Raw genomic sequence first — 21723 nt, 5'->3', positions numbered from 1 at the left:
TGATCTTGGTTTTCTGGTGACTGTGGGAGAGGTTGGATGTTGTGGTTGAGGTTGTTGAGGCTGTTGATGTGGTTCCTGAGGAAGGTTCAGCCTTGCTCTGAATGGAGCTGGGATTTGCAGAGGCCTGAGAACTGGTCTCTTCTCATCTTTAGATATGAGATCCTTAAAAGCCCTTTTATGAAGTTTAAAAGGTTTGATCTCATCTGCAGCATCAAAATCCACTTCTCCAACAGTGGCATTAAACAACAATTGGCAAAATCTTGAGAAATATATGACTTTCCTGTTCTCAAGCATTCTTTCACCAATATTTCTAAGAACTAATCTACCAAAATCAAAAGCAGTAGAATAGATCAGAGAATACCCGATCTGTAGCATGTCCATTGGAATAGCATCCCAGTTTGTAGATTTCTTCTGGAAAGCTCTGGTAATGCAATCAAAGAAAAAACTCCACTCCTTATTGAGCCATGGACGCTTCAACTGACCCAGTTTATCCAGAGATTCGTAGTACCCCAATTCAAGCATCATTGTTCTGAGATTTGCATCTCCATTGGTAATGTACGCAGAATGTTCTGGCAAGTTGAGTGCCTGACGAACTGTTGCTGGAGTAACTGCATACTCCTCCCCGTCATAGGAAAACACAATTGATGGTGATCCATCTGCACCACCATTGTCATATGTACCCGACTGCCAAAAGCTGATGATTTGGCTTCCTGAAAGTCTTGCAGGAGCGGTGAGAGCGGTACCGATGACACTCTGTGCCAAGAATCGCTGAAAGGGATGATAATCCCTTGGGGCTTCAGCAGTGTCAAGGATGGCTGCATAGTTATTAGGAACGAATTCAACACCTGCCAAGATAAAAGCTGTAGTGGCCATTAGAACAGAGATTATGAAAAGAAGATGTTTGAGGAAGTGTGTAGACGAAGATTTGAATTGCAGAGAACAGAGTGTAAGAGTTTTTGTTTAGAAGGTGAATGTAGAGAGTAAGTGTAAAATTGAATAATAAGCAATAAAATCTGATCTGAAAAACTCTTCAGATTTTGTTGAACTGAGCACGCATGGGCTTTTTGTTCAATCAGACACCTGTCAAAATGTAACTGGTAGATGAGTGTTAGTGGGATGGAGAAACGAGAGTAATAATCATGAGTGCAGTAAAACATGCGCAGTAATAAATGCTGATTACACGTTCTCCTATTAAAATGTTTTGCATGTAAACCCACTAATAATACATCCGTTTGAAACACATTCTCTTCACATTCTCTGAATATTTGAAAAAAAATCAAGATCAAATCTCTCGAATTTTTAAACTCTGAGATTTAAGACAAAGAAAATAAATTTCTGCGAACCTCAGAATAAAGACATAATTTTCAGAATATTCGTCAATAAATCAGAGTTTGTTCTAAAATCCATAGCTCAATAATGTGCTTGTGAAATGCGTGTGTGGTCATGTTAAATCAGAGAATATAAAATTTCACAATTTCGTAATTATAAGGTAGACTTTGAATAATTTATTCAAACTCTCAAAACTTAGACTAGGACATACTCTGAAGATAATCAATAAAATAATCTACCCCTTTTTTTTTTTTTTTTTTTTTTTTTTTTTTGTCAGGACGCTTCTCAGTGTGAGTGAGGCACGACCTTTAAATATACCATTGCATTAGTATTTCTCCAGTAATCAGAGATTGTGACTGGTCACCATAGATTATTAAATCTTAGCAATTACTTAATACCAGCAAATGTTTGGTTCTTCCCAGTCACTGTCATATTGACATCTAAGATCTCAAAGGAGTACCATGCTTATTTTTCAGGGGGTTTTGTCTCAGGTAACAAAAACATCAGAGTTTATAATCACTGTCTAGTATATGAGAGAAAATTTAAATTAATCAGTCTCACTTATAATTAAGATATGTGAAGTAGTAGAGTCTCAATGATATCAGCATGCATAGTGTGAACTAGTGTAGCACAAAATTGAGATCAGGATTAAGGAACTTAGCTGAGATTCATGATTACTCATTCAGAACATGCTTCATGGTATCTTCATAGGTGATTTGTCTCAGAGAAGATAAAAATGAGATCACTTATCAAGATTCAGAGTTTTATAAGCATCAGAGAATATTATCAGAGAATGTTATCAGAGTAAAGCAAACAGAGTATATTATCAGAGAATGTCATCAGATTTTATCAATCAGAGTATATCATGGCAGATGTGTGAGTAATACATATGGTAAATTTGACAAGTTAAATTTTAAAGATCTAACCAATATGTTTACTCAGTTCCTGATATCATTCCTAGCTCATTCACCAGCCTAGTAAAAGTTGCTTCACTTAATGGCTTGGTGAAAATGTCTGCTAGCTGCTGTTCAGTAGGAACAAAGTGAAGTTCAATGGTTCCTTCCTCCACATGCTCCCTTATAAAATGATATCTTATACTGATGTGCTTTGTCAGAGAATGTTGAACTGGATTTCCTGTCATAGCAATAGCACTTTGGTTATCACAATAAATAGGGATTTTAGAGAAGGATAACCCATAGTCCAACAGTTGATTCTTCATCCAAAGAATTTGAGCACAACAGCTGCCTGCAGCAATATACTCTGATTCTGCTGTTGATGTTGAGATGGACTTCTGCTTCTTACTGTACCAAGAAACTAGTCTTCCACCCAGAAATTGACAACTCCCACTTGTGCTTTTCCTGTCAATTTTGCAACCTGCAAAATCTGCATCAGAGTATCCAATAAGACTAAAATCTGATTCTCTAGGGTACCATAGTCCCAATGATGTGGTTCCCTTGAGATATCTGAATATCCTCTTTACTGCAATCAGATGAGGTTCTCTTGGATCTGCCTGAAATCTTGCACATAGACATGTGGCATACATAATGTCTGGTCTACTTGCAGTCAGATAAAGCAATGATCCAATCATTCCTCTATAGTTTGTGATATCCACTGATGCACCAGTCTCTTTGTCTAGTTTTGTTGCTGTTGCCATAGGAGTAGTTGCAGCAGAACTGTCTTGCATACCAAATTTCTTTAAAAGATTTCTGGTATACTTGGCTTGATTTATAAAAATCCCATCTTCAGTCTGGTCAACTTGTAAGCCCAGAAAATAACTGAGTTCCCCCATCATGCTCATTTGGTACCTAGACTGCATGAGCTTGGCAAATCTTTGACAGAGTTTAGCATTAGTGGAGCCAAAAATAATGTCATCAACATAGATTTGAACTAAAAGCAGATCATTACCATGATTCAAATAAAACAGAGTTTTATCTATGGTACCTCTAGTAAATCCACTTTCAAGAAGAAATTGAGCTAGAGTTTCATACCATGCCCTTGGAGCCTGCTTTAGTCCATAAAGTGCTTTGTCCAACCTGTAGACATAGTCTGGATGTTTTGGATCCACAAAACCTGGAGGTTGTTCAACATATACCTCTTCATCCAGTTTTCCATTTAGAAAAGCACTTTTGACATCCATCTGAAATACTTTGAATTTCTTGTGTGCAGCATAGGCCAGAAAGATTCTAATTGCCTCCAATCTTGCAACTGGAGCAAATGTCTCATCATAATCAATACCTTCCTGTTGTGAATACCCTTTTGCCACAAGCCTTGCTTTATTCCTTGTAATGACACCCTCACTGTCAGTTTTGTTTCTGAACACCCATTTTGCACCAACTATGGATCTGTCTTTAGGTCTTGGTACTAGGGTCCAGACTTTATTTCTTTCAAATTCATTTAACTCTTCTTGCATTGCTTGAATCCAATCAGGATCTTGAAGAGCTTCCTCCACCTTTTTGGGTTCTGTTTGTGACAGAAAGCAATGATGTAAACATTCATTTGCTGTAGCTGTCCTTGTTTGCACACCTGCTTCTGGATTGCCAATTATTAAATCAGGTGTGTGAGATTTTGTCCACTTCCTAGCATGTGGAAGCTGACCATTTTCATCATTGGATCCTCCCCCTTGATCCATGCTCTCCTGATTCTGTTGATCATTCTCTGCAGCTCCCCCTAAGTCTGTGCTATCAGAGTTTGAATCAGTATTCTCTGATGAGTTTAAGTCAGCATTCTCTGATGAGGCTTGGGTAGAGTCTGGAACATTCTGATGCTCCCCCTCAGCAATTGCTTCATCATCATGAACTTGTGAATTTTTACTAGAGTTTGCTGTATTTTGTTCACAGTCAGAGTTTGACTGTTCATCAGAGTTTGTTGAATCAGAGAATATTTCTTCATTTTCAAAATGCAGTTCTTCATGATCATCCATATCTGCTAAGCCCATAATTCTTTTGTCATCAAATGACACATGTATGGATTCCATGATGACCTTGGTTCTCAGATTATAGACTCTGAAGGCCTTTGTTATCAGAGGATAACCTACAAAAATACCTTCATCAGCTTTTAAATCAAACTTGGTAAGCTGTTCTGGATGAGTCTTCAATACAAAGCATTTGCACCCAAATATATGAAAATACTTCAGATTTGGCTTCTTTTTCTTCACCATCTCATATGGGGTTTTGCCAAGCTTATTAATCAAGGTTGCATTTTGAGTGAAACAAGCTGTTTGAACAGCTTCTGCCCAGAAATAAGTGGGCAATTTAGCCTCATCAAGCATAGTTCTGGCAGCTTCTATAAGAGTTCTGTTTTTCCTTTCAACTACACCATTTTGCTGTGGTGTACCAGGTGCAGAGAACTGTTGCACTACACCTCTTTCTTTGCAGAACTCTTCCATTGTTGAATTTCTAAACTCAGTTCCATTATCACTTCTAATGATTTTCACTTTGTCTTCAGATCCATGATCCAGTTGTGTCACATGATCCATCAGATGCAAGGCTGTTTCATCTTTAGAGTGAAGAAAATATACCCAAGTGTATCTAGTATACTCATCAACAATGACAAGAGCATATTTCTTCCTTGCAATGGATGGTACATTGACTGGTCCAAATAGATCAACATGTAGAAGATGATATGGTTTGTTTATTGAGAATTCAGTCTTACTCTTGAAAGATGTCTTTCTCTGCTTGGCTTTTTGACATGAATCACACAATCCATCAGATGTCAGTAGTGATTCAGGGAGTCCTCTCACAAGCTTTTTCTTTATAAGCTCATTTATGGAATTGAAATTTAGATGTGAAAGCTTCTTGTGCCATTTCCAGCTTTCTTCTACAGAGATCCTTGTAGACAAGCAAATTGCTTTTTCTTCAGAGTTTGTAGGCAAGTGGATTTCATAAATATTCCCATGTCTGTGAGCAGTTACTGCCACTTTGCCTGTTGACTTGCTTACTATCTCACTGTGTTCTTCATAGAAATCAACATGATATCCTCTGTCACAGATCTGACTGACAGAGAGTAAATTGTGTTTCAGCCCTTGAACAAGAGCTACATTTGATATGATGACATTTCCAAGATTGATGTTGCCATATCCCAGAGTCCTTCCTATGTTGCCATCTCCATAAGAAACACTTGGGCCAGCCTTCTCCACAAACTCTGATAGCAGGGTCTTATTTCCAGTCATGTGTCCTGAACATCCACTGTCCAAGACTAGGATATTCTTCCTGTTGCCCTGCAATCATAAAGACCACTAGTTGTTAGTTTTAAGGACCCAGACTTGCTTGGATCCCTTGGCCTTATTAAGTTTGTTAGCTTTTGCAGCGGTATTATTATCAGAGTTTGAGCTAACAGACTTTGCAACAGAGTTTGTACTGGAAACAGAGTTTGTACTTGCAGAGTTTTTATTAACCTTTAAAGAAGGTTTCAATTGATAATAATCATAATACAAACTATGATATTCTTTGCAAGTATAAATAGAATGCCATAAACTACCACAATGAAAACAAGGATCTTGTGGTTTATATCTAATACTACTTTTTCTAACTCCAGACTTTGTAGGTAAAGAGTTAATGTCCTTGTTCTTCCTGCAAAAATTAGCAAGATGATTAGTATTACCACAGTTATGGCATGTCTTCCTAGGTGCATTTGGAACAGGCATGTAGTTATTACTCTTGTCTATGCCAATTTTGCCATTTCTATTTTTCCTAGGCTCCTTGTTTCTGTCATCAGACTTTACCTCTTTAAGCTTATGTTTAAGCTGTTTCTGAGTCATCAGTCCTATGTTAACCTGTTTGGGCTTTTCAGATTTTAAATTGTTGTTAATCTCTGATTTTGGTCTACATTGTTTAGGCTTAGAGGATTCAACAACAAATTTAACAGGTTTAACCTTAGGTTTTTGAGTTTTAACAAACTCTGTTTTTGATGACTCAGCTTCTGAGTTATCAGTGTAACCTAGTCCCTTCTTCCAGTTTCCACTACCTAAGATATCCTGAGTAGTTTTGCCTGAATTAGTCCATGTTTTAATGATCTCTCTTTCCTTGGCAAGTTCTGATTGAAGAGATGCATACCTCTTTGATAATTCATCTTTGACAATGACAGCATCATCTCTTTCTTTTTGAACTTCCAACATTTGAACTAATTCTTTTTCTAGAAAATCATTTCTTTTCTTTACACTCAGAGTTTCAGATTTTAATCTTTCATTCTCTAAAGTCTGATCTCTAAAACTGATATGTAAAGTTTTAAGAAACAATCTTAACTCAGTTATATCTTCAGTATCAAAGGCAAGAGTAGAGTGAGGTACCTTAGCAGGAGATTCAGTGTTTGCCATTAGAGCATAATTGACTTCTTCTTCTGAATCAGATGTATCTGTCCAGTTTCCTTTCTTGGTGATAAAGGCTTTTTCTTTTTCCTTCTTGGCTTTCTTGCATTCAGATGCAAAGTGTCCCTTTTCACCACAGTTGAAACAGGTATACTTGTCAGTTTTTCCAGCTTTTCCTTCTTTGCCCTCATTCTTCTTAAAGTTTTTCTTGTCATAAACTCTGTCAGAGTTTCTGTCTTTCCTTGAAAAACTTTTGCCTTTGTTGAACTTTTTGTAGGCCAACTTCTTGAAGCTCTTCACCATCAATGCTGCTAACTGCATCATCTCATCATCACTTTCTTCAGAGTCTGAGGGAACATCAGAGTTTGAGTCATCAGAGTTTGATGTCTCAATGTCAGACTTTGTGACATGAGCTTTTCCCTTGCTCTTAGCAGCTTCCTCTTGAACTTTCAGAGCAACAGACTTTGATTTTCCTCCATGTCGTTTGCTCCTCTGTTCCATCTCAAGTTCATGAGTCTTCAGTCTTCCATAAACATCATCAAGAGACATTTCTCCAAGATCAAGATTGTCTCTTATTGTAGTGACTTTCAAATCCCATTTTTCAGGAAGAGCTAGAAGGAATTTGAGGTTTGAGTCTTCAAGATCATATTCCTTGTCCACCAGAGATAAGTCATTCAGCAGTTTGACAAATCTGTCATACAGATCTGTCAGGGACTCACCAGATTTTGAGTCAAAGTGCTCATACTCCTGTGTAAGGATTGTTTTTCTGTTTTTCTTAATGGCCTGAGTTCCTTGACATCTGGTTTCCAGAGCATCCCAGATTTGTTTAGCAGTTTTGCACCCAATCACCCTATTAGACATTGCATTATCAAGGGCACTATGCAACAGATGCTTCACCTTTGCATCTTTACTGATAGATGAGATGTCCTCTGGAGTATAATCTTTCTTTTCTTTTGGAACCATCTTTTGAGGTTCATCTGCAATCCCAACAGAGAGCTTGGTGGGCATATGTGGTCCATCATAAATCCGGTCAAGGTATTCTGGATCAACAGAGTCTAAGAATATGATCATTCTTTCTTTCCAGACTGGATATTCAGATGCCTTAAGGGTTGGGACTCTAAAGGATGAAGCTTGTGATTTTTCAGACATGATTGTGTTTAAGATCTCACTGTAGTAATCTTAACAGAGCTGGCTCTGATACCACTTGTTAGGTCCTATACACTCACTATATAAACAGATATAGTGAACACAATCAATAACACAATTCGACAATATAAGAGATTGAAAGCAGTAAACTGTTATTCACAAAGCTTAGTAGGTTACAAAAACTCTCTCAGTGATTTATATATTATCACTAAGAGCTGCTAGGGTTCTTAACAATGTACTTGATAACTCAACTCATATAGAGTAACCCTAATCTGTGTTTATATAGACACAGTTACAAAATCAATCTCTGATTTGATATCCTATAAATCAGCTAATAAATCTATCAATCAAAGATTGCTCCAGTTTTCTGTTTAGTTTCCATAGTCAGCAAATCACTCCTCAGCTTCTATCCTTCCTTGAAGTATATCCGCTTCTGAGCTCTTTCCACGTGTAAACTCTGTCGAGTCTTGACTATGTAAACTCTGATCAGACTTTATCAAACTCTGTCAGACTTTACTAAACTCTGATCAGCTTCCAGTTTAAACTCTGATGATTCCTGTTCTAAAACAAACCTTAAGAACATTAGTAATCATCAATTATATCTAACAGGATAAATGCAAAAAACAAATAAAATACAAACCTGACTGACCGATACTAAAACCAGAGACTTAACAAACCATGTCAATAGACAAGACTGAGAGCTTTCTTCCTTTGTATTGTTCTTTTTTTAAGTTATTCTGTGGAGTGCAATTCTTTCTTTATATATTTATATATATAAACGGGCTTAGAAAATTTTGAGAGCGACTGTTTATTCTGCTTTACTGTTGAGCCGGCCATCATCAGAATTCTTATGCTTGGGAACTCCTGACCCAAACTATCCAGAAGAAAGTGCAGCATGATGGTTGCCCTACCTTGACTTCCGAGAAACCCAAACCTTCTATCATGGCTTCTACCGTTTCTAATGACTCCCTTTTGGCTGTGTCCAGGATTACGCTCTTCGTGAGCTCCTCTTGAAAGTTTGTTGTATTTTGTTGAAGAACCATAAGGTCATCCTTCTTCCACAACCAAGTGCTAATTATTTAAGCATGTTTTTAGAGGTTCTTTACGTGCATGTGTTTTAAATCCCGGGTGTTAATCTCTTAAAATAAAATCATGTAAAACAAACGGCATTTCTTAATTCATCTACTTCTGCAGAAACATTATATCAATGTGATGTCCACCGTTGTGTATCCTGCCCTAAGAGCATCTCCAACCATGAGAAGTCCTTAGCTAAAAGTCCAGTTGGCTTACCAAAATTAAAAATTATAGCCAATGTCCAAAAAAAACAACACTCCAACCATAGCAAGCCCTTGTCTATAATTATAGACATCCCCCTATGGATGACTATATTTGTCGAACCACTACAGATCTGTAGTGAATTCCACGTCATCTCCCGCAGTTTATTTTCCTCCTTCAGGCTGATTACAAATTATTAATTACCATATTAAACTGATATATTCTATTTATAACAATTTGAAATATTAATAACATACTATTTTTAAATTATAGCCAACCAATATAGCCAATATCATTGAAACACAATGTCTTACAGGTTCAGCAAATTTTACATAATTTCTTACAGGTCCAATTTAGTCAACGATTATAGCCAACGCCATTGGAGATGCTCTAAATGAACCAATGCAGGACCGCAAAGATGGAGCTGAACTATGAAGCTAAATTATGTACAGACTACAGAGGCTGCAAAACTGTCCTTGAATTCTAGATTTCTATACATACAGACTAACAAGGAAAAAGGCTAAACGAAGGTTCTACGTGTACCTTTCTGTTTATAAAACTAATTGAGCTTAATTTACTGCGACACCAAGCAAGTTGTTCCATAGTTAGTTTAGACATACTTAACACCCTTGACACTAACTTCAAATCTACTTGAGAGAAGAAAAAAAGAACTTGATTAGAAGAAGAAGAATCTTCTTCTTGGCAGTTCCGGAACTTCTTTAATATGCAATGTGAACTTCTCATTTGGTCTTTTAGCTTCCTCGCTTTCTGCATCACATGATAAAAGTAGATCAGTCCGTCATATAACAAAATAGATGACCAATATAAGATTGTTGTACATTAACAACTCTTCCGTGCTACCTTTTGAAGATCTTTCTGAAGCTCTGACAAAATTACAGAGGCTGCAGGCTCTTGAGGGTCTACTAGAGTTGCCTTCTGCCTTCTGTTTGCATGGGTACACTGCTTATCCGCACGAACAAAACGCCAGAACAATCGTATTGACTCTTCCAAAATCTCAACCAGCATATCACTGCTAATTACATAGTCACCCCTCTGGATTCCTTTACCCTTTTTTCCAACATTTGATTTGTCGTCTGCAAAGTCGTGCATAAGTGATAAACGAGATTCTATTTCAGCCAGGGGCGGATCTAGGATCTAATCTTAGAGGGGACACCAAAATATTTTCTTAACTCATAAGTAAGAATGCCTTTCGAATTCTATCTCTCTCTTTCTCAGTAGGAGCAACAGTATTTAAATTCTTTCGCAATCCTGGATCAGCTTCAAGTTCATCTACTACAGTTTCTGGGTTTAAATCTGGTGGGTAAGATTCAGGAACATCTACAATTGGAGGCTCATTTACTATTGGCTGGGGAGGTGTTGGAGATGAGGGGGGAGATGTTCGGAGTTTTTTATAGAATCGATGCATAATTGATTAACTGTTTAACAAATATAGGGTTGACATTTTAAGTATCAACTAACGATAATCAAAAGCTTACAAAGTTACAGTAGGGGAAAAATAAACACACCTTAATTTTGTAATCACAGAATTGAGAATTCCCCCTTTTCAGCTGCTGCCTGCTACTCTGTTAGCCTGCTGCTACCCATGACCTAATAATTTGAATTTAAAGCATAAACAGAAGTACAGAACATATATCTATAAATTAGACACACAATGACAATATAAACATACTTTGTTTAATCTTTAGATTCCGGAATTACTCTGCAGAAGAAGAAACATCCATGGATTAGGCGGAGCTCGGACAGGTGGGAATTACTCTGCAGAAGAAGAAACATACTTTGTATTCGGTTTGTATTTGATAGGTGGGTAAATTGGATTAATAAAAAGGTGAGTACTTACTGGGCAGTGGGTAGCCAGGCACAAGCTCGAGAGAACACTGAACAGACCGCAGAGACAGAGACTAAAACATATGATTATATGAATAAACTATTTCTTTGTTTTTAAATTATATATCTATTCATATTTTTAATATAAATATATGTGTACAAATTACCTTTTAGTTCCTTTAATTTTATTAAACCACTGCAACTTACTTGAACTTTTAAGATTCGCGGGGACACCCCTAAATTTTCAAATTTTTTAGGGGGACACTTATATTTTTTTCCCGAAATCACGGCGGTAATTTTTTTTTTTTTTTTAATTAGGGGGGACACGTGTCCCCCCGTGCCCTTTACTAGATCCCCCCCTGATTTCAGCCATCATCAGCGCAACAGACAAAAAACTTAGGTGTTCAAATTATTAGAATTCAGAACTCTGAGATTCTTACCTCTTATTACAGGAATTTGCAGGAAATCACGAAAAACACATCGATGTTTTATGTAGTTTTGTACCCTGGGCCCTTGGAAAGGTTCATCCTCTATAAATCGTTGGACAAGTACTTGAAACTGTTGAAATTCCCCAGCTACTTCATTATAGTGGCGTATCCCACGAGGATCAGAGTCCCAAATATCTAAGGCTATCCCATATTGCCAATGTAGGAAATCCCAGGACAGACACATCTGGCCTACATAAACCATTTCTAATTCAGTCTGCAATTCGTCAAAGAGTTTCTTCTTGGGGTCACTTTCATGTTTTTTGGCTTTGTATTGGTACAAGTTCTCAGATATAATTGAAGCTATATCTGGGATAGAAGTTTTATTGTTTGAACCTAAAATGCCTGGTTCTTTCAGCTGCAGAAAACCTGTGTGACACTGGTGTGTTAAGTGTAGGAAACTAAAATATTAAGAAAACTGTAAAACAGATTATGAGTCCATTACATTGTAAATTACCGCTAGATATTTGTTATATTGTAGCATCTGTTGATGACCATTAATTTTATATATAATAACATATACCGCTACAGTTTTAATAATAGAAACCTCACCAGATGGTGCACCTTCCAAAAGAGGATTATTCTAGAAAAAATTTCTTTGAGAAGCTTAATTAGTTGAGGAGTCTATCTGATTTAGGTCACAACTGTGGAAATATTATAAAATGTATTTAAGAAAGACCAAAATTCTCGAATTCAAAGAAAAACATGAGGTATTAAGATGGGCGCCAATAAAACTTTCACTGGTATTTTCTTGCCAAGGAAACAAACCACCTACTGTATGGCATTGTATTATATATTTGTGTTTGCATACTAAGATTTATAGTATACTCTGAAGTAATGGGAAGTTATAACGGCATAAACCTATATAAAAATACTGTTACAAGGCAGCTTAGGAAAGTGATGACCTTTTAACTTATATATGCCTTAATTTGCATAAGCATCCTTCCTATGCTTAGCAGTAAGCACCAAAACAAAGATCAAGATTTTTATGTTCATGTTAATCTCATTGAACAACATGTACCTTCTTTTCATATTAAGCATAACATGTAATGGACTTGTTCATTTCAGTATATTCGCAATAGATATGAATGTATGATCTTCAATTACTACAGGTTGATGAGAAGTAAGTTCCAGTGATCAGATACGGAAGACAATAAATGACTAACCTATTGCATACATCTTCTGGTAAGTCAAGACATCGAGTTTCCTCATCCTCTCTCTATAGCTCTTGTAAAATTTGTTAAGCTCACCCATTGGATTTTGATGCTGGAACTTTTCTTCAATCTTCCATGGCTTTAAATCCTCCATTATCTTTGGTGATTCAAAGTCCTCTAATATGGTGGGAAGCCCACTAGCTCTTACCTTTTTCAACTCCATCTTCAACTGCTCAACCAAATCTTGATGTTCCCATAATGTTTCAAGTTTATTCGTATCCTCAGTTTCCACAGGAGATCTATTCTTAGACTCCGAATGTTCAGAATTAACTGCACTGCTTATACACTTATCAACTTCTCCCTGATTAGAGTTGTTTGACCTTTCATCAGAATTTTTATGAGATAAATGGTTGGATGTGATCTTATCATTGTTGTCGATACCATCTTCTAATTCTCTAAGCTCTTCCATTATATCACTGTCTTCTCCTTCGAAATCATATGACTCCCGACTTTCATCAGAGTCTGATTTAGTACCATCCATATGTTCTTCCAATTTCCGAAGCTCTTTCACTATATCACTATCTTCTCCATCACCATTATAAGATGCTAGACTCTCATCGAAGTCCGACAATTCATCACTTGATCCTGCCTTCTTGTCATCAACGTTGATCAAATAATCAAGGTCAAACGTTTTCCCGAAGTCTTTTTCTGACAAAAATCCATCTGTACCAATCCATCTGAAATCAGAATCCATAGAGGTAGATTCAATTTCTTCAGAAACTCGCGAATTGTATTCCTCATCAAAATCATCTCCTCTATCCCTCGTAAGACTAACTCTTTCATTTTTCTCATTCAATTCTTGCCCAGTTACACCACGAATCATGCTTTCTTCTGTTACTTCTAAAGGAGAGACATTCAAATGTCTATCTGAAAGACACTCTTCCTCATCATTGACATATTTACTTTCGAAAGAAACATCATTAACCTCTGCATTCTTCTCCTCCACACTAAAAGTAACAGGCTCCCCAGAGAAACTCTTCTCAGACAAATGGTACTTATCTATGCTAGCAGACGGTATAGCTTCCGAGCTAACAAATTCACCATTCCCCCTCTTAGTCGCAATGAATTCGTCATAAGTTGGAAACCTAAAGCTAAGAGCAAACTCGCTTGGTTCTTTTTCCAGAAAACCAGTACCCAAAACATCTTCACTTAAACCTTTTTCTTGCTTCTCATTCACACAACGGGAGACAATCTTGTCATTAGTTTCACATAAAGTGCTTGAACTATGCTCAACAGAATCATTCTTCATGTCCAACCTGTTAACAAAGCATAACAGAAAAGAAAGAAAGAACTAGTTATATAAATAAATATAACTAGTAGAAGTTCCTGATCCTGGCATACTCTTAACCAACATATCATTTTCTGTTCAGCGCTCTTTGAGCGCGGTTAAAAAACGTTGGACGTACTAAAATTTTGTTAAAATCCTGATTGCTGAATATTCATCCAACGGTCAGAAAACGATACGCTAGTTAAGACTTCCCTAACATACACACGCCAAGGACCAGGACCCAACCAGTGACAACAACAAAAAGAGAAGAAAACAAGAATTCACAAGGAAACAAATATACTAAGAATACCTAGAGAAATACGTTGTCAAGGCATCAAACAGAGGAAGCATATATGTAGAGACGACAAAGCAGAATTTGTGGAAGAGACCAAATAATCTGTCAAAAACAAAGCTTACTGCAAAACCCATATTTGGATCACTTCTATGGGTTTAAACAAAAGCTCCTTCATCAATCTCAACCGATAAGAAAACACAGTAGCAAAGATTTTTAATTTTTATCCAACAAAATACTTGACTTCTAGAATAAACAGTATATTTAAATTTATGTAAAAAGGGCCGACGTGTCATGTCATGTCATTGTAAGAAAAAAAACTAGAGTAAAAGGTTGCGAGAAAGAGAGGATAGGTACCTGCGAGCAATTCAGTTGAGAGGTCTGAAGAGATGGTCAAAATCTGAATCAAGTTAAATTCAAGGTTTACGCGTTTCTGAGAACAGGTTATATACATATTTAGGTTGAAATTTCACATCAGTTTGGACAGGAATTTTGTGGGTATGGAAGGTTGTGTGAACTAGGCAACACAATATCGACGTACGTGGGTTATTACATGTTGATTAATGCGTGTGTACGGAAGCTGCGCGTATCACTCTGGCCGTTTGGTAGGAGAAACTGGTAAAGAAAAGGAAACAATTAGTCTATTTTTTTTATTGACTTTTGTTTCATAGAATCTATTAGAGCATGGAGTGTCGATTTTTGAAGAGATCGGCTAAAATCTACTTCTACTTATCTATACTATACTATATTATAATAAGCCAACATATGTATAATTGATAGTCGTACAAAATTTTGGTTTGGCCATCTCTTTTGTAATTACAATTCTGTCACTTGTAGACTTCTCTTACTCTTACAATATTTTATACCGTTTAAATTACAAACACTTTGAGATGTAGTATTAGATAAAAACTCCCCTCTATTCTTTTAAATATAATTTATATACTATTTATATACTATATTATAATAAACCGACATTGGTATAATTTGTAGTTGTCCAAAAAATATAATCAGTTGGTATATATAATTTGGTTAAAATCCAATCCATCAGTACTAAAATACTAATAAAATGATGTTAAAATTTGAATTATAATTAATAAATTACGAATTTTATACTCGCCCGTGCTTCGCACGGGTTAAAGTCTAGTATATATAATTGCCCAACACGTTCGTGTCAAGTCTCCCCTGAGCAAATAAATTACCTAGCTCCGAACCCGAGCCTAACTCCGGGACTCGAACCCAAACCCTCTTCATTACAATTACACCACTCAAACCACTTGAGCTACAAAGTTAATTAATTTTTTTATTCAAAAGCATTAAACACATACATTAAAACTGTTGTATTTATATTCTTTCCAATATCTTATTTATTTGAGATAAGTTATTATTTCAGGTAAGTCTCATATGTTTTTTACATGATAGATTAATATCCATAAATTAATTACTTACGTAATAAATTTAAATTTGAAAAAGAATTTGAACAATTGGGCTCGAGCCATGTTAGAGTTCAAAAAATGGATATAATTCATATATGAATAAAATTGGACGAATTCGAATCTAACTTAATACTTTAAATGAGTACCGATACAATATTAGAGAAATTTAAGTCATGAATGTGAGAAATAAGCACAAAGACTAAAATTTCGGTGAGCATCTTTGAAAGGAAAAATTGATGGACTTTCAACATGGACTATGTCATATTTTTTTTTAATTATGAAAGGTGACTTATAAAGAGATTACAATATTTTGAAGAACATGAAATAAGATAACTGAAAGAATATTTTTGTTTAGTTTACTTTTTGTTTTAAACTTATGAATTCAGAATTCGACGTGTAACCAGATCTCTTAAAAAAAATTATAGATATAAGAATAGTGACAAAGACATCAAATTTGGTGTTAGAAAATATGTCTAAATTATGTGATTTTGGTGATATATGAATTTGAAATATTATAACTTGTGATACAAAGGTGAATTTAGGAAAATTCTATGTTGTTAATCAAAAGTCAACCGAATAATAATAAAACGTGTTTACGAGACCTACTAAAAAGAATTGAGTAAAATTTTAATTGCTTAAAATAAAATAACACAGAGAAATAAGTTATATATATATATGTATATGTATGTATATATATATATATATATATATATATATATATATTAAAGTCTTAAAACTATAATTTTAATATGCCATCCATCAATGTATAACATACGAGTTAAATAAAATGATTCAAACTATAATATTTATATTCTTTTCAATATCTTATTTATTTGAGATAATTTATTATTTCAGGTAAGTCTCATATGTTTTTTACATGATAGATTAATATCCATAAATTAATTACTTACGTAATAAATTTAAATTTGAAAAAGAATTTGAACAATTAGGCTTGAGCCATGTTTCAGACTTCAAAAAATGGATATAATTCATATTTGAATAAAATTGGACGAATTCAAATCTAACCTAATACTTTAAACGAGTACCGATACAATATTAGAGAAATTTAAGTTATGAATGTGAGAAATAAGCACAAAAACTAAAATTTCGGTGAGCATCTTTGAAAGGAAAAATTGATGGACTTTCAACATGGACTATGTCATATATTTTTTTTAATTATAAAAGGTGACTTATAAAGAGATTACAATATTTTGAAGAACATGAAATAAGATAACTGAAAGAATATTTTTATTTAGATTACTTTTTATTTTAAACTTATAAATTCAGAATTCGACGTGTAACCAAATCTTTTCAAAAAAAAATTATAGATATAAGAATAGTGACAAAGACATCAAATTTGGTGTTAGAAAATATGTCTAAATGATGTGATTTTGGTGATATATGAATTTGAAATATTATAACTTGTGATACAAAGGTGAATTTAGGGAAATTCTATGTTGTTAATCAAAAGTCAACCAAATAATAAAAAAACGTGTTTACGAGACCTACTAAAAAGAATCGAGATATAAATTTTACTTGCTTAAAATAAAATAAGACAGAGAAATAAGTTATAGATATTAAAGTCTTAAAACAATAATTTTAATATGCCATCCATCAATGTATAACATACGAGTTAAATAAAATGATTCAAACTATAATTAAATGAATTAATCATTTACAAATTAAACTAATAAAATATAATTAATTCTTAAATGGATAATCCGACGTGATAAGGTGAAAACTAATATTTGATTAAACGGGAAAAGAACAAGAATAGTTTTCCATAATCCAGAATATCGAACACCTGATTTGATTTTTAACAATTGAACATTATATGCTACATTGCTCACCCCTAAGAAATAAGAGTATCAAAATATTTAAAAATGTGAGTTTGCACAAAACTAAAAAAGTAACTATACGACTAATTAAACTAAATATTTCTTATTTTTATGAACTTCATGGTGCCTAACTGACATCTACTCTATTTTTGCTGTTTGAGAATAATATTTATGTGTTATATATACCACATAAACGAGAATAATATTTATTATATATTCTCTTTTAAGTACATAAATATTATTCTCTTTTATGTGGTATTTATACCACATAAATATTATTCTCTTTTAAGTACATAAATATTATTCTCTTTTATGTGGTATATATACCACATAAAATATTATTCTTTTTTAAATTAATTTAAATTTTAAAACAAGAAAAACGTCTAAAAAACATACATTGTCTAAGTAGCATTTTATATTTTTGTTAAATAAATTAAATTTAAATATATTTTATATAACACAAAAAATAAATAATACTTATAATATATAATATGTGACAAGAATAAAAATTATATATTAATTATTCACAAAAAAAATAGTCAATCAATAAAAAAACCTAAAAAAATAACAATTATGTTTATAATAAAATACTAATATTAGAATTTATAGGTAATAATGATAATTTTAATAATAATCGACTAACTATAAAAATATATAAACAAAGAATTCTAAACATACAATATAAAATAAAGTTAATTGTTATTTATTCAAAACAAAATTAGTTTAATCATAAAAATCATCTAAATCCTTTAATTTATAAAGGAGAGTATAATTTCATTTTTATGGAGAAGAAGAGACCTAGGGTTTTGACAGTTAATACATGTGTCTGTGTTGTCCGCTGTTATTAATAGCGGATACCCCTGTGTGTCCGCGGAAAGACCTAGTTTCCGCGGTTATTTACAGCGGATACCTAAAAAATTTTCCTTTTGTCCCAGCCGTCGAATCGACGATCCAACGGCTGTGACACAGTGTGTTGTGTCTCACAATCAATTGTCAGGGAACAGGATCCATTTTTTTTTATTGACTTTTGTTTCATAGAATCTATTAGAGCATGGAGTGTCAAGTTTTGAAGAGATCGGCTAAATTAACCAATCTTTTTAGCTAAGGCTCTTCGTTGAAGATGCTCTTATACTCTTTTTCTATTTTATTTTTGATTTTAGATTTATCCATCATTTTTTATAATCCATTCCTATCTCCCATTCTGTATTGCTTTCTACTTTTATGATTTTTCTTCTATTTTCATTTATAAGTTATTTCAGTAATTATTAAAAATAAAAAGATTATGTAAAATAACTTGGAAAATCAAAAATAAATTTTAAATTATTTATAATAAATTGAACTAATTTATAATTGAAGTTATTTAAAAATGTATTTACATGTTAAATAATAAAATCTATTCTTTTATAAAATATAATAAATTGTATTACACACACACACACACACACACACACACACACACACACACACACACACACATATATATATATATATGACTATTTTGGCATCATATAATTTTTTATTCTATTTCGGGACCAAAACCAAATATTTAATACAATTTTGAAAGGGTGGATAGATGTATAATGGCTTACTATATGCTTAGGCACAAGACGTTTTCGCCAGGATTCGAACCCTACTTCTAATAGTCTATGTCATGATCGCTCACCAACTTGGTAATAGAATATATATTATTGATAAAATCAAAAAGGGATTAAGCTTATAAGAATTCCTTGGTCGGATAGGTGGAAAAAACCTCCTAGTGGTAATGCCAAGTCGAGAGAAGATATGGAGCTGACTCAAAGTAGAATAATGAGAAGTGGAAGGAGAATACCAAGAATCGTTGCGGAGAATAAAAATTATGAAAAAAAAAGCCAAAGTGCTGAAAACTCAAATGCTAATTCAAGATCGTGGAAGAGAATATTGAGTTAGAAGCTTTTGCAAGTCGTGTCGAGAAATTTGTAGGTCCCATACCAACAAACGAAGAACGTGTTCGTAATCCTCTTATTAGTAGGAATAAGGGATGTTGTTCTCGCATTAAAAGTAACAAGGAAATCTCGATGCAGTCCCGAAAGCAACGGACTTGTGGAAACTGCAATAAGATGGACGAATACAATGTAAGAACCAGTCCGCATCCAAAAAAATAAGATGCAGTTTATATGTGCTTTGCTTTCAATTTTAGTATTTCAGTTTGTTGCTTTTTAGACATCTGTAGTCCCATGGGGTTTAGAGTGTTAGACTTGTTTTGTTTTTAATGTAAGCTTTACATTCATTTTCTGAACCAAAAGATTGGTGATTGATAATGTTCTTGTAGTCGTTTATAATTTGTTTAGCATGTATTTTTTCATTTCGACTTCTTATAGTTTTGCTGGTCAATCAGAAGTGGTTCCCTGATAATGAACCTGATGAAAGACCAATAATGCAAAACATTAGATTAAGTTTAGTTTGCATAAGTCTTTGATGATTTTTATGGACACTGACAATCATTAAATGTATGAATTGCAGCATACACGAGTCACCCTTATCCTAACATTGAATTAATAAAGAAGAAACCTCGGGTTGAAATGGATTGGATATCCATCGGGTCGGTTATTTTTGCGATCCCTAATTATATATTATAAAATTTTATATACAGTGTACATATATAATATAGTACACAAACATGAAAGTACACGGTTAATTTAGTGTCGGATAATAGGTTTTATTTTATATAAACAAATGTAGATGATATATATATATATAAGCATATTTTTCTGTAAAAAAATTATATATTTACATATATATAATATAATTATATGTTCAAATTTGTACACAACCATATGCAAATATATATAAAGATTTAATATATATTTTATAAAATAATAAATAGATTTTTTCTAATTATATTTTGATTATATTTTGTTAAAATACTTATGTTAAATGTACACGAAAAGTACACGGCATGTTTCAAAAAGGAATTGAATTTGCGATTAGGTACACGAAATCTAAACGGGTCAAATATGTGTTTCACATTCAAGTACACAAAACATGAAAATACACGACACAAACAGTTTGTCATGTGTATTGATAAGTATTAGAATCTGGTTCTAAGTTTAAGGAGTTTTGATTTTTTAAATTATGAAAAAAATTTAGGTGTATTTGATTTAAATTAAAACAATATATTAGAATTTTGGAGAATTTAGTTAAGATTTTAAATTACCCCGAAAGATATGACAGAATTCCATCAAAACTCTAAATTATACTTAAAAATTTGATTATATTGAATTAAGATTATTTAAACTTTACTAAAATACTTAGGGTGTTCTAATGAATTTGTTTGTACTTCATATAATGATGAATTTTAGATTTGGCATTATCACTACATTTCTTACAATGAAAAATAAAAATACCTTACTCAACTTGGATTCATATAAAAGCATATGAAAAATACTTGTATTTCATTATAATATTAAAATTGTTGCATATAGTATATATGCTATATTGTTGTATATAGCATATATCATGTCCTCTATTAAATCTACTATATATAAGGTACATGATAAAAATCAAATAAAGTATCAAATTTTCATCAATACTAATCTAATTATGCTATAAATATCATTTTAAACCTAATATTGATAACATCTAGTGTTGTAAAAAGCGGGAATCGGACTTAGTCGGTAAAGGCACCGTCTAGCGATTAATCGGATAATCGGGGATTAATCGGAGTGATTAATCGGATCATTAATCGGAATCAATTTAATATTATTTTTTAACTAGATAAATATAAATATATTTATAATTATATTTACAATAGATTTATAATCATATAATTCTATAAATTAAAAAAAATCAATGATTTTATCCACAAAACATCCATTTTCTAAATTTTTAAGTCAATTCATCCCATAAGACAATAGTACAATGTGCCTTAAAATTAATTTTTAATTTTTAATTTTTAATTTTTTTAGATAAGATTTATTTTTTTTAAAATTTACCGATTTTACCGTCTTTTGACCGATTAATCCCGTCTTTATATATTTAAGTATTATGATTTTTCCTTTTTCAATAATAAAATTTTTTAAATCACCAAAAACTTGTAATATGGTTGACTTTTATAACTCTTTAGACTCTAACAAAATTTCCGACTTTGATGCTTTAAAACTTCAAATATAATCCTATATACAAACACTATATGACAGACTATGTTCAAGTATTTTGTACAAGATCACATATATTGTTAGGCAAAAACTTAGTAAAATAATGGAGAATAATTGGAGCATTAAATATTCTATAATATATAATAATAATAATAATAATAATA

General features: G+C 33.2%; 1 protein-coding gene and 1 long non-coding RNA gene across 6 annotated transcripts; both read right to left on the bottom strand.

Annotated features, from left to right (window-relative positions):
- Positions 1 to 9506: 9506 nt before the first annotated feature.
- On the bottom strand, positions 9507 to 14735 carry LOC108206069 (uncharacterized). Of its 5 annotated transcripts, none has more exons than XM_017376244.2 (6): positions 14513 to 14735; positions 14174 to 14327; positions 12549 to 13852; positions 11338 to 11751; positions 9914 to 10146; positions 9507 to 9820 (listed from the first exon to the last, which is right to left on the bottom strand). In XM_017376244.2, exons 2-6 carry the CDS (start codon positions 14290 to 14292, stop codon positions 9557 to 9559), a joined length of 2334 nt encoding a protein of 777 aa, XP_017231733.1. In that variant the 5' UTR covers positions 14293 to 14327; positions 14513 to 14735; the 3' UTR covers positions 9507 to 9556. The 5 variants fall into 5 exon arrangements, with proteins under 5 accessions (XP_017231733.1, XP_017231734.1, XP_017231738.1 ...); XM_017376245.2 differs by having other exon boundaries at positions 14174 to 14305; XM_017376249.2 differs by lacking the exon at positions 14174 to 14327 and having other exon boundaries at positions 14513 to 14734.
- LOC135150604 (uncharacterized) lies at positions 10153 to 11331 on the bottom strand. Its single transcript, XR_010288762.1, has 4 exons — positions 10911 to 11331; positions 10743 to 10828; positions 10579 to 10660; positions 10153 to 10488 (listed from the first exon to the last, which is right to left on the bottom strand). It is a non-coding gene; the product is annotated as an uncharacterized LOC135150604 (long non-coding RNA).
- Positions 14736 to 21723: the final 6988 nt, after the last annotated feature.

This window comes from Daucus carota, chromosome 2, assembly GCF_001625215.2.
Source record: "Daucus carota subsp. sativus chromosome 2, DH1 v3.0, whole genome shotgun sequence".
Taxonomy (NCBI): domain Eukaryota; kingdom Viridiplantae; phylum Streptophyta; class Magnoliopsida; order Apiales; family Apiaceae; genus Daucus; species Daucus carota.
The sequence above is the reverse complement of the archived record's forward strand: the minus strand, read 5'-3'. Positions and strand labels throughout refer to the sequence as shown.